At 48.0% G+C, this 11,053-nt stretch overlaps 1 protein-coding gene across 1 annotated transcript in view; it reads left to right on the top strand.

Annotated features, from left to right (window-relative positions):
* The first annotated feature begins 6,304 nt into the window (after positions 1 to 6,304).
* Positions 6,305 to 11,053, top strand: part of SPON1 (spondin 1) — a 315,018-nt gene continuing 310,269 nt past the window's right edge. The window contains 1 exon segment of the mRNA NM_174743.2: positions 6,305 to 6,670. Within this exon segment, the coding sequence (NP_777168.1) occupies positions 6,433 to 6,670 (238 nt within the window). The 5' untranslated portion in view covers positions 6,305 to 6,432.

The raw sequence follows: 11,053 nt of genomic DNA, 5'->3' as shown, positions 1-11,053 counted from the left end.
AGAACTCATACCTTGGGTGGAATTGTAGGATGGAGCCAGTGAACTTCAAAATTCCAAAGGTAGCGTAATTATATACAATTTGACTAATGCTTGGAACATAACAGGTGCTGGATAAATCTCTCTTCAGTTAATATTTTTTGCTTTTAGAATTTTAAAAAGTTGTATTTTTATATTCACTGTCCATAACTTGGACTCAGAACCTACTGGCTTCCTGTGGACAGTTTCTGGACTTTTCTTCATGGCAGATCACAAATAGATTGTTCAGGACAATTCAGCTTTCTTTGTTCATTGTCCATTTACTTTCTTTTTCTAAAACACCTTTCCATAAAATTTCTGAGTATACCTCTATGAGTTATAGGAACAAAGACATAACATTTCTGGATTCTTGTTCTATATTAATAACAATACTAATTTTTTTTGTGAATCACTTTGAAGTTTATAAATTGTTATCTCAGTTACTTGTTTATTTCTCAAAACCCCAGGCAGTAGGCAGGGTAGGTATTACTTTTTCCCAGTTTGTACATAAGCAATTTAGACAGGAACCGTGAGCTCCCAAGACCACTCAGCTTCACAGCCGGAACGTGGGAAAGCCAGAAGGAAGCCTTGCACCTCAAGTCTGAATTATAAGCTGCGGTTCCCTAAACAGCAGTTTAAATTTGTTCAAAGTGCAGATTCAATAGGTCTGGGATGGGGTTTTGGAATTTGCATTTGAGAGCAAACATTTGATGCTTGTGTTTCAATGACCATACTCAGAAAAACAATAATCTAGAAACTTCTTTTTCCCTTCTTAGAAAAAAGAGAGGCTGATCTCACCTCTTACCAATCAAAGGAGGTTTTTCTCTTTTTTTTCTCTCTTAGAGAAGTGGAGCCCCCAGCTCTTCTCTTCTGTGACCTACCCACACACACTGATAAAGTTAATTATCTGCCCTGGCTAAATGACTTTCCCTAGCAACACCCTAGCAACTAACATCAGCTCTGCCTTAGGCTACAAAACTGGAAAGAGATTTCTTGAAGTCCAGTGTATTTTACAACAGAACGAAACATCTGAACAGGAAATTAAACAGAAAGTAAACTGGATTCATTGCTAGGAGATGAGACATAGACATACGAGACAGTTTACAACAATCTACTGAACGCAATAGTCAAAATAAGAAACTTTCTTCTCACAAGTTATACTGAAGTCCGGAGGAGAGACTGCAAGACTTCATTCCATGGAGAAGAAGAGAATTTCAATGGGCAGAAAAAGGGAAGACATCCTAGGTGATGGGAAAGCTATAAACAAAGTTTGCCAATTCTGAAAGTGGGGAATACAGGGGATCCAGCTGGGGAGCACTGAGAGCTCAGTCTGGAATCTATGACCAGATCATGGAGGGCCTTGAAGTTCACTTGAAGAACCTGGGCTGCATCAGAGGGTCCTGGGAGGCTGTTATTCACAGAACAAATACTTATGGAGCCAGGCACCATGATGTGCATGGAGGACACAGTGGTGAGCCCCAGAGACAGTACCAGTCCTTATGGATACTGGAATCTAGTGATGGAGACAGTGAACAAACACCAAATGTAAAAGTCAAACATAAAAGTGACCATATGATTATAACACAACATTTCCCTGGTGGCTGCTAAAGAGTCTGCCTGCAATGTGGGAAACCTAGGTTCGATCCCTGCATTGGGAAGATCCCCTGGAGAAAGGAAGATAATTATAAATCTTGAGACTATTAAGAAGAAGATATCAAGTTCCAGGAGAGCATATAAAGAGGGGCAGGACCTATTCAGGGAAATCTGGAAGGACTTCTCTGGGGAAGCAGTTTTGCGCTGAGATCTGAAGGATGAGTAGAAGTTGGTTGGGAGAGGACGGTGGGTGGGGGAGACAAAAGCACTGGATTCTAGGCAGAGAGAACCACACAGACAAAAGTTCATAAAACTGAAAAGCCATGGTGGCCAGAGATCATGAGAGAAGGGGCGCGTGGCCTTGAGAGGCAGATCAAGCAGAGCCTCAGAGGCCACATTAAAGATTCTTTGTTTTGAGAACCCCAAAAAGCCAGTGGAAAAGGATTTTAACTGAGGGATTGACATTCTAGTCTGCATTTTAAAAAGGATCACTCAGACTTCAGTTCAGAAGATGCACTGGAGGAGAGAAAGAGTAGACATGGGCAGCCCAGTTAGGAGGCTGAGAGATGATGGCAGCTCAGACTGGTGTGGTACCAGAGGAGATGGCAAAAAATGGACACATATTACAGGGAATTGGAAACCAGTGACTTGCTGATGGGTTGAATCTACAGAGAGAGCACGGTGGTCTGACCGGACAGTAGAGCCGGGTTAGGGAAGTTTAGCTTCGGGAGAGGAACTGCAGCTCCATGGGCTGCTTGGCACCTGCTGCAGTACCCCCAATGCTGGGGTCACCACTGCAGAGAGGAAAGAACCCCATTTTGATGTTGGTGAGGCTTGTTTTGAATCCTGGTTCTTTTCTTCCTTATTAGCTTTGGTACCCAGACAGTAAGGGGCTTCCCTGATAGCTCAGTTGGTAAAGAGTCCGCCTGCAATGCTGGAGGCCCCGGTTCAATTCCTGGGTTGGGAAGATCTGCTGGAGAAGGGATAGGCTACCCACTCCAGTATTCTTGAGCTTCCCTTGTGGCTCAGCTGGTAAAGAATACACCTGCAATGCAGGAGACCTGGGTTCGATCCCTGGGTTGGAAAGATTCCCTGGAGAACAGAACGGCTACCCACTCCAACAGTCCATGGGGTCAAGAAGAGTTGGACACAACTGAGCGACTTTCACTTTCACCCAGACAGTAAATTCTATAGGAAAATAGGGGCTTCCTTGGTGGCTCAGCGGTAAAGAATCTACCTGCCAATACAGGAGAGGCAGATTCAATCCCAGGGTCAGGAAGATCCCCTGGAGCAGGCAATGGCAATCCACTCCAGTATGTTTGCCTGGGAAATCCCATGGACAGAGGAGTCTGGTAGCTACAGTCCAAGGGGTTGCAAAAGAGTAAGACACCACCTAGCGACTAAACGACAGCAATCTGAAAAACAGCAGAGGGGATGGGGCCTCCTACCTCAAGCGGTTTTCCTGTCAATGTTGAAAGAGAAGTTAAACTATTCTCTCCCTCCCTGCTCCATTTCCGCCCACCTCCCTGTAGATTTGAATATGCTGATTTAGATGAAAAGACTTTCAAGAACACATAATTGAGCTCTGGGATGTAAAATAAGCTCCATGAAGACAGGAGCCACATTTTCTTTATTTTGGTAGTTTCCTGTCCTCTGAGATAAGATCGGCTACACTCTCCTGAACAATTTAGTTTGTAGTGTGTATGTCACCATTGTAATTGGAAAAGATTCCTGTAACTATGTATTTAAAATATCTGCCTCTCCCCTAGATTGTAAAATCCACAAAGGCTAGTAATTTATTTGTCATGTGTCCCATAGAGAGCACGTGGAGCACATTGGACATGCATGAATGAATGAATTTTTGTTCCCTCTGGAATCCACTACTCAGCACAGAGTTGGCCCCAAATCTGAACTCAAGGACAGCTTGCTGGGTGCACGGAACTGTGCACCGTGGAGTCTACGTGAAACCTGAGCCAGTCCAGCCACGATGGAGATAATTCACTCAGGACGCAGAAGTGAATCTGAATGTCAACTCTGTAAAGGAAGGCTGCTAGCTGGAGCAGGTGCCGCTAAGGGTCAAGGAGAGTCAGGCTGAGGAAAGAGCATAATTGGCTTCTGCCAAGGGGCACTGCCAGAGGACCTCTGAGAGAAGGTGCCCTCTTAATCATGGCAGGGAGAGTCCAGCACGTGGATTGGGGGCAGGCGAGGAGGAATGGAGGCCTCCAATGCAGATGGCTCCTCTGGGCTGTTTGTGATGTCAAAGAGAAAAACTTGACCTGGAAAGCAAAGATGATTGCTTTTTAAATGCAGGCTCTTGAGGTGTGTTGACAGCCCAGGAGAAGGAGAGGGTGCTTAACCAAAGCTTCTGAGAGTGCTTAGGATGCTTGAGCACAGTGAGGGCAGGCAGAGGCATTACCAGCATCCCCAGGACAGACCTGATCTCCATTAGTGTGATACCCAGGGCCAGGTCCAACTGTTGAGCCTGGGGGTGGAGGTCAGGCCCAGTATTTTGTATGCCTCATTTCTTTTAACTCTCAGTTAAGTTCAGTCATATTTGACTCTGTGACCCCATGGACTGCAGCACGCCAGGCTTCCCTGTCCATCACCAACTCTCAGAGCTTGCCCAAACTCATGTCCATTGAGTCGGTGATGCCATCCAACCATCTCATCCTCTGTTGTCCCCTTCTCCTCCTGTCTTGGGACTGGATGCCATGATCTTAGTTTTCTGAATGATAAGAATGTTAAATGTCATTTAACTCTAGCACCCTCTAGAGAAAGGCTATATTAGCCCACAGGTGTACATGCACCCTTTCTGAGCAGGAATCTGAAGCTTGGAGAGGTTAAATAACTTGCTCAAGTCTCACAGTGGGTGAGTGGCAGGACTAATTTTTTGTTTGTTTGCTTTTTAATAGGAAGATGATTGCTTTACAACATTGTATTGGTTTCTGCCATACATCAACATGAATCAGCCATAGGTATATATATGTCCCCTCCCTCTTGAACCTCCTTCCCACCTCCCACCCCATTCTATTCCTCTAGGCTGTCACAGCACCAGGTTGAACTCCCTGTGTAATACAGCAGACTCCCACTGGCTGTCTGTTTTACATATGGTAATGTATATGTTTCAGCCTTACTCTCTCAATTCATCCCACTCTCTCCTTCCCCAATGTGTCCACAAGTCTGCTCTCTATGTCTGCGTTTCCATTGCTGTCCTGAAAATAGGTTCATCAGTACCGTCTTTCTAGATTCCTTATATATATTTGTTAATATATTTGTTTTCTCCATCTGACTTACTTCACTCTGTTTAATAGGCTCTAGGACTAATGTTTGATTCAGGTCTGTGCCCAAGGAAACACTGGGGGAGATTCTTGCACCTGGCTTTCTCTGTTTGGCTTTGGGGTTGGTGCCTGAGGCTCTGGCCAGTGAGCACTCAGGCTCAGCTCCTCTCCAAACATCTGTCACTGGGGACTGGGAACCTAAACTAAAGTCTAAGCCAAGAAAACACAAGCTTTTCTTTGAAACTTTCAAAATCTCTTTCCAGGGCTCTATGAGAACTTCCCTGGGCTCTAGGCACTTTTGTCTTTGTGGGCTTCTTCCTTCATAAAACAACAGTAAACATTATATTTTATGACTGTGTAAATCGAAATATAAATAAATTAGTACTATATAGTAAAATATTTTATTAGATCTAAATTTTTTTTTTTCTTTTGATTTTAAAGAGACCATTTTCAGGAATCGCCAAAAGTATTACAAGCCGTAGCACTGTACCTACAGGGGCCAATGGATGAATCATTCTTGCTCCTTTCCATCCATCAGTCTGACCTGTTCCAACACGCTATGAGAAGGGCAATAAAGTCAGATAGCCATGGCATCTGACCCTGACTTAACTGGTCAAAAGCCTGTTTGCTCCTTTGTAAAATGAATGAAAGTAATGTCACATTTATTCTAGGCAGTGAGAGTGGAGAAGGTGAGCAGATGTAAGTAAACCTCCCAGAATATGGCCATGAACAGAGGTGAATGATAGTCGCTAGTTGGGGCTGACCCTTTGCAACCCCAAGGACTGTAGCCTGCCAGGCTCCTCTTGTCAATGGAATTCTCCCAGTAAGAATATAGCAGTGGATTGCCATTTCCTTTTACAGGAGATCTTCCCAATCCAGGGGTTGAACACAGGTCTCCTGCGTTGCAGGCAGATTCTTTACCATCTGAGCCACCAGGGAAGCCTACTATTAAGACACATTTCTTGACTTAAAGACAGGTCAACTTAAAAAGTATCAGCAGATACAGGCTTGACTTTATCTTATAAGCTATAGACAGTACATTAGAATATGGCACAGAGTAGGTGTGCAACAAAAGTTAGTTCTCAGTCTATCCCTCCTTGGAGCACCCGCCTCCATAGGGTCCGCGGGTTGGGGTGGCAGCTTCGTGGTGGCACAGAGCCCGCAGTGTCCCTGGACCTATGATTTCCTCGCCAGACCCTGGGAATTCAGCGTCGCAAAATAAACACCACCGCGCCGCTAATCGCCAGCTCAGAAACAAAACAGCGCTGCGCTGGGGATCTGGGCAAAATCAGCCCTCCCTCCTCCTCCTCCTCCTTCGCCGCCGCCCTCCCTTCCTCGCGCTGCTCGGCTTGCTCGGCTCTGCTCAGCGCAGCGCAGCTCGGCAGCCGCCAAGCCCAGGCAGCACGGTCTCCCGGTCGCCAGCACCGGCTCGGAGCTCCGCTCCCCGCCTGGGCTCTGCCAGGTCTCGTTTCCGCGGGGACCCCTTCGGGCAGGAGTCGTGCGGCGAGAGCCAGCGGCCAGGGCACAAAGTTGGGGGCCCGCGAGGATGAGGCTGTCCCCGGTGCTCCTGAGGCTGAGCCGGGGTCCAGCGCTGCTGGCCCTGGCGCTGCCCCTGGCGGTGGCGCTGGCCTTCTCCGACGAGACCCTGGACAAAGTGCCCAAGTCAGAGGGCTACTGCAGCCGCATCCTGCGCGTCCAGGGCACGCGGCGTGAGGGCTACACCGAGTTCAGCCTCCGCGTGGAGGGCGACCCCGACTTCTATAAGCCGGGAACCAGCTACCGCGGTAAGTGGCCGGCCGTGGTGTTGGGGGCGCGGGACCTGGCCCCCGGAGGGCGCCGACCGCGCAGTGCCGGAGGAGGGCGCACGGTTCCCAGGCGCACCGTGCCAGCGCAGCCCGCCGAGGGCCCTTCTGTCCTGGATGCCCTATCCTTTTAGCTCCGAGCCAGTGTCCGGCGCCGTCGCGGGGCCGCAGCCAGGAGATGCAGCCCCCAAGTTCGAAGCGCGGTTCCCGGGTGTGGGTAGAAGCTGAGCGACACGTCACTCTGGCCTGGCTTCTACCCCGGCCGGTTCCAGGAGAGCGGTGGCGACTCGCCTTTCTCCAGATCCGTCTCTGGGGTCGAGGGGACCCTGGTTTCTTTTAGTCGGGTCCTAGGCAGGGTGGTGATTCCAGTTTTCCCCACTCCCATCCCTGAAGAAGAGGAAACCAGCTTTTCACAGACTGGCCCCCAGTGGGACGGTCATTCCAGCTTCCCCGGACGGATTCCTACAAGAGAAGGGACTTGGGCTTCTCCCCTAACTGGTCCTAAGGCGGGGGGAGGAGAGGAGAAGAGCCCAAAGCTTTTCGGAAGGTTGCCTGGAAAGAACTCCAAATTATTCTTTGACGGTCCCAGGCGAGGGAGAAGACCCTGGATTTCTAGGACAGGCTCCCAGTGGACTGAGAGCTCTAGGTAGTTTCAAACAGGGGAGGGGAATCCAATCAAGACGGAAAGGGAAGCCCAGATTCCTGAGGCCTGCTCCCTGGAGGCCAGAGCTGCTCCCGCAACCCCGAGTCTCAGTACCCGCAGAAAAGCGGTCTCTAAGCTCCTCAGCTGACAGCCGGCTTTCGAGAGCGCAGAGAGGGTATGTACAAAGCAAGTGAGCGCCTCCCGGGCCTGACAGGCAGCTCGACCAGCACAAACCTGAAGACCCCTGACGCCATGCCCAGAGCCCAGAGCCCCTTTCTTAAGCCGGGTCAGGTCCCCATCCATCTTTTCCCTGCCGTTCTCCAGTCAGGAGCCAGGACATCAGGCAGGGAAGGAAGCCTGCCTAGCCTCACCGGGGGCCCCGTGGGCGGGGAGTGACAGAGCACGTGTCCCTTCACCCCGGGCCCTTCATAGGTCAATTCTGGGGCTAAGCAAGGAAGAGAGGGGCTTTGGGGCACTCATGGGGCAAACGGGCCCACAGCCACCGCCCTTCCACCCCCACTTTCCCCGTTCCTAAGCGTCGCGAGAGGAAGCTATGGGGGCAACATTGGAGAAAGTTCGGGGTAGTGCCAGCTGGAGCCCGGGTCACACAGGCGACCAGAACCAGGGACCACCTTTCCCAGAAGGCTTCTCCCATTTTCCTGGGTTTGTGTTCCCGATTCTCTCCGCCTGGAGCTACCCAGAGCGTAGTCCGCTTGTGGACCGGCTCTATGCCTGGCGGGTAGCCCTTGCAAGCCCGCACGGCTAGGAGGGGTGGGGGGTACTCGGCGCGGAAGGATGGGGGTGGGGTGGAGGACACCGAGCCCGGCCCCCAGGGAGCTGGCAGCGGGTTGGCCGGCTGCCCAGCAAGCCGAACCTACATGCGGTCGCAGCCTCTTCCCCCTAGCTGGGAAACAGCCAGTCCTCTCCGTGGACTGGAGGGAAGTGGGCGTAACCCCACTGGCCTCTTCAGCCCTCCCCAAAACCGAGGACCTGAGTTCCCTGAGAAAACTGCCTCAGCTCCACGTGGCAGCGAAAGAGGTGGCTCCGCAGTCAGTCCCGGGTTTAGTAGCTGTGTGACCTTGTACAAGTCCTTTAATTTCTCGGATCCTGTTTCCCAGTTATTGAAAACAGATGTTTGTCTAGCTACCCTGGGCGGTCTTAGGGAGTAAATGAGTGCATAAAGATGAGCGTGCCTGAGGTACAGTGGGTTCCCAGTATATATTAGTTTGAGTTGTCTTTGAGGCCCAAATGGTTTAATAATGGAGGGATGTGCACGGTCAGGTTCATTTTGTTTCTGCCACGTGTGTGTGTTTAAAAGTAGGTTTTTTCTGCACTCCTTCAAGCCAGTCTACCAGTGGATGCCAGTTACCTGGTGCTCATGAAATAATTGAATGAGTGAGTGCATGAATGGTTTCTCCTTATTAGGAGGCTTGCTTAAGACTATTACTAGTTTAGGATCAGGAGAATTTCTTTTGGGGATAATCGAGGCTAGCCTGCAGCCCAAGGGTCCTACTGGGTCTCTATTCCCACATGAATCCTCCCAGTTTGGCTGAGCACTGGCAGTGAGGGATCCCAGCACTGAGACAGAGATGCATCTGGGATTCACATGAACAGAGGGGTTCCATGATGGCCTAAGTATCCATGGACAGCAGGTGAAAACTGGGACTAGACTTTCACCTTATAGGTTATGCCAGCCTACAATGTTAGTCTTCAACTGTGATGCCCGACTCAGGCTGTTGGTGGGCAATCATCTTACCTCTTTTCTGGTGGCTGAGAGATCTTGCAAGAAAGATCTTGCAGGAACCAGGCTAATACCTTCTGAGTCAATACTTCGGATTAGCAAACCTGATTCCGCCACTCAAAGTTAGGAAGAAAAGGGCACTGGCCTGGTTTGTGACGTTTTCTGTTGGCTTATACTTTCTTAGAATAGTTACGTTAGAAGTAAATCTAATACATTCTGCTCTGGGTATTGACTTAGGGCTGTGGAAATTAACATTCCCCTGGTGTTCTGTTTGCTTTTTTTATTTTTTACTGAATTAGGGCCCCTCACAATCTTTGGAATCAATGGCCTGTTTTCCTGCCTCAAACCTTTGTCCTCGGGATTCTAGTTTATCTCCACAGAGCTTCCACTCTCCATGCCCCTACTCCCACCCTCCCATCTCAGCATATCGTTTAGATTTTCTAGACTGGAGTAAAATGGTCACTATTGAAAAAAAAAAATTGAAACATGGGGTTTCTTCTCAACAGTCAGGATCCAATTGAGATGATGATTCAGCCTTTTCCCAAGTTGTTAGCACTATATTGACTGCCTCCTCTCTCCCACATCTCTACCCTCCCTCCCTCTTCCCCTCAATACCACTCCCTCTGCAATAATTGTGCTTTAGAAGGCTCTGAAAGGCTTGCTCTGTTTCTGACCATGGCCTCCTTTGAAAAAGAGATTACAGTGATTAAAAATAACAAGTTGAGGATCCTCAAGGGGCTTCCCTTATAGGAGGACAATTTGCAGGACCAGTCATTCCCAGATCACAATTTCAAGCCAAATAGAAGAAAATCAGCTGAAATGTTCAAGAATTGATTGAAAATAAGAGACTCTTTTGTCTGTCCAAATGTCTGTTTATTAGGAAAATAAAGCCAGACCCTGGCTAATGAGAGTGGCTTTTCCTAGATGCTCTTTAAAGGGGAATTTCAAGGAACTTGATGGGGAAAGAATGTCCAGGCGAGATTTCAAAAGCTTGTCCAGCATAATTAAGGGATTTATTCTAAACAGGGAGGTTTGGAGACCTCCAAAGCTGCTTTGCCTTCTCTTTCTTTCTCTCACTCTGAGGCACACACTGCCATAAGAATGTGTGTCCCAGAGTGTCCCATCTCCACCTGGTAGAAAGAACACAGGCTTTGATGTTGGCTGGGTCTGTTTCCACTCTGGCTCAGTCACATAGCCACTGTGTGACCACAGGCAGGCCACTTTACCTTTCTGAGCCACAGTTTCTCCACCTGTAAAATGAGCCAGCTTCTCCCACCGTCCTAGTGTAGCTGTGAGAATTAGAAATAATTCATGTCAAAAGAAACTGTCATACAGTAGGATATATTATATATATATACACACATGCACACACATACATACACACATAAATATAATGCTGTGAGATCATTATTTATTTTGGAAATAGAAAAATACTTGGCAGCTAACACTGGATGAGACATTGTGTTAAGTGCTTCCTACTCATCTCACATATTCCTTCCTGTACTTTGGGGCAATTTACTATTTTTATTTTACAGATGAGGACACTAAGCCTCAATAATCAGTGGAGTAAGGATACAAACTAAGGGATGTCTAACTGCTAAATCTGTACTCTTAACTAGTTTTCTATACTGACTCAATAAAACGAATTAGTGGAATGAATTCACCCAGCTACCCTCAGTCTTCTGGGTGGTGTGTCTTTGTTGAAGGAAAACAGCAACAACAAATCAAGATAATAACTGACATATCTTGGGACACTACTAAGTCTGAAGTGATGGGTCCTTATTTACATTTGCTTTTTTTCTTCTTGTGGATTTCAGTATTGCATTTGCCCATAAGCCAAAGGATTAATTTAGAAACATGAAGAAACTTGCCAGACTTTGGCCAATTCCTTTTGTTTGTGGGGACAGAAACAAATTGAAAAGAGAAAAACCTTAATTTGACTCTTGTTTTATTTTGACATGCAGATATTATATTACCATGT

The sequence above is a fragment of the Bos taurus genome, chromosome 15 (genome assembly GCF_002263795.3).
Source record: "Bos taurus isolate L1 Dominette 01449 registration number 42190680 breed Hereford chromosome 15, ARS-UCD2.0, whole genome shotgun sequence".
In the NCBI taxonomy this organism is placed as follows: domain Eukaryota; kingdom Metazoa; phylum Chordata; class Mammalia; order Artiodactyla; family Bovidae; genus Bos; species Bos taurus.
Note: the sequence above shows the minus strand (reverse complement) of the source record. Positions and strands in the feature narration are given on the sequence as shown.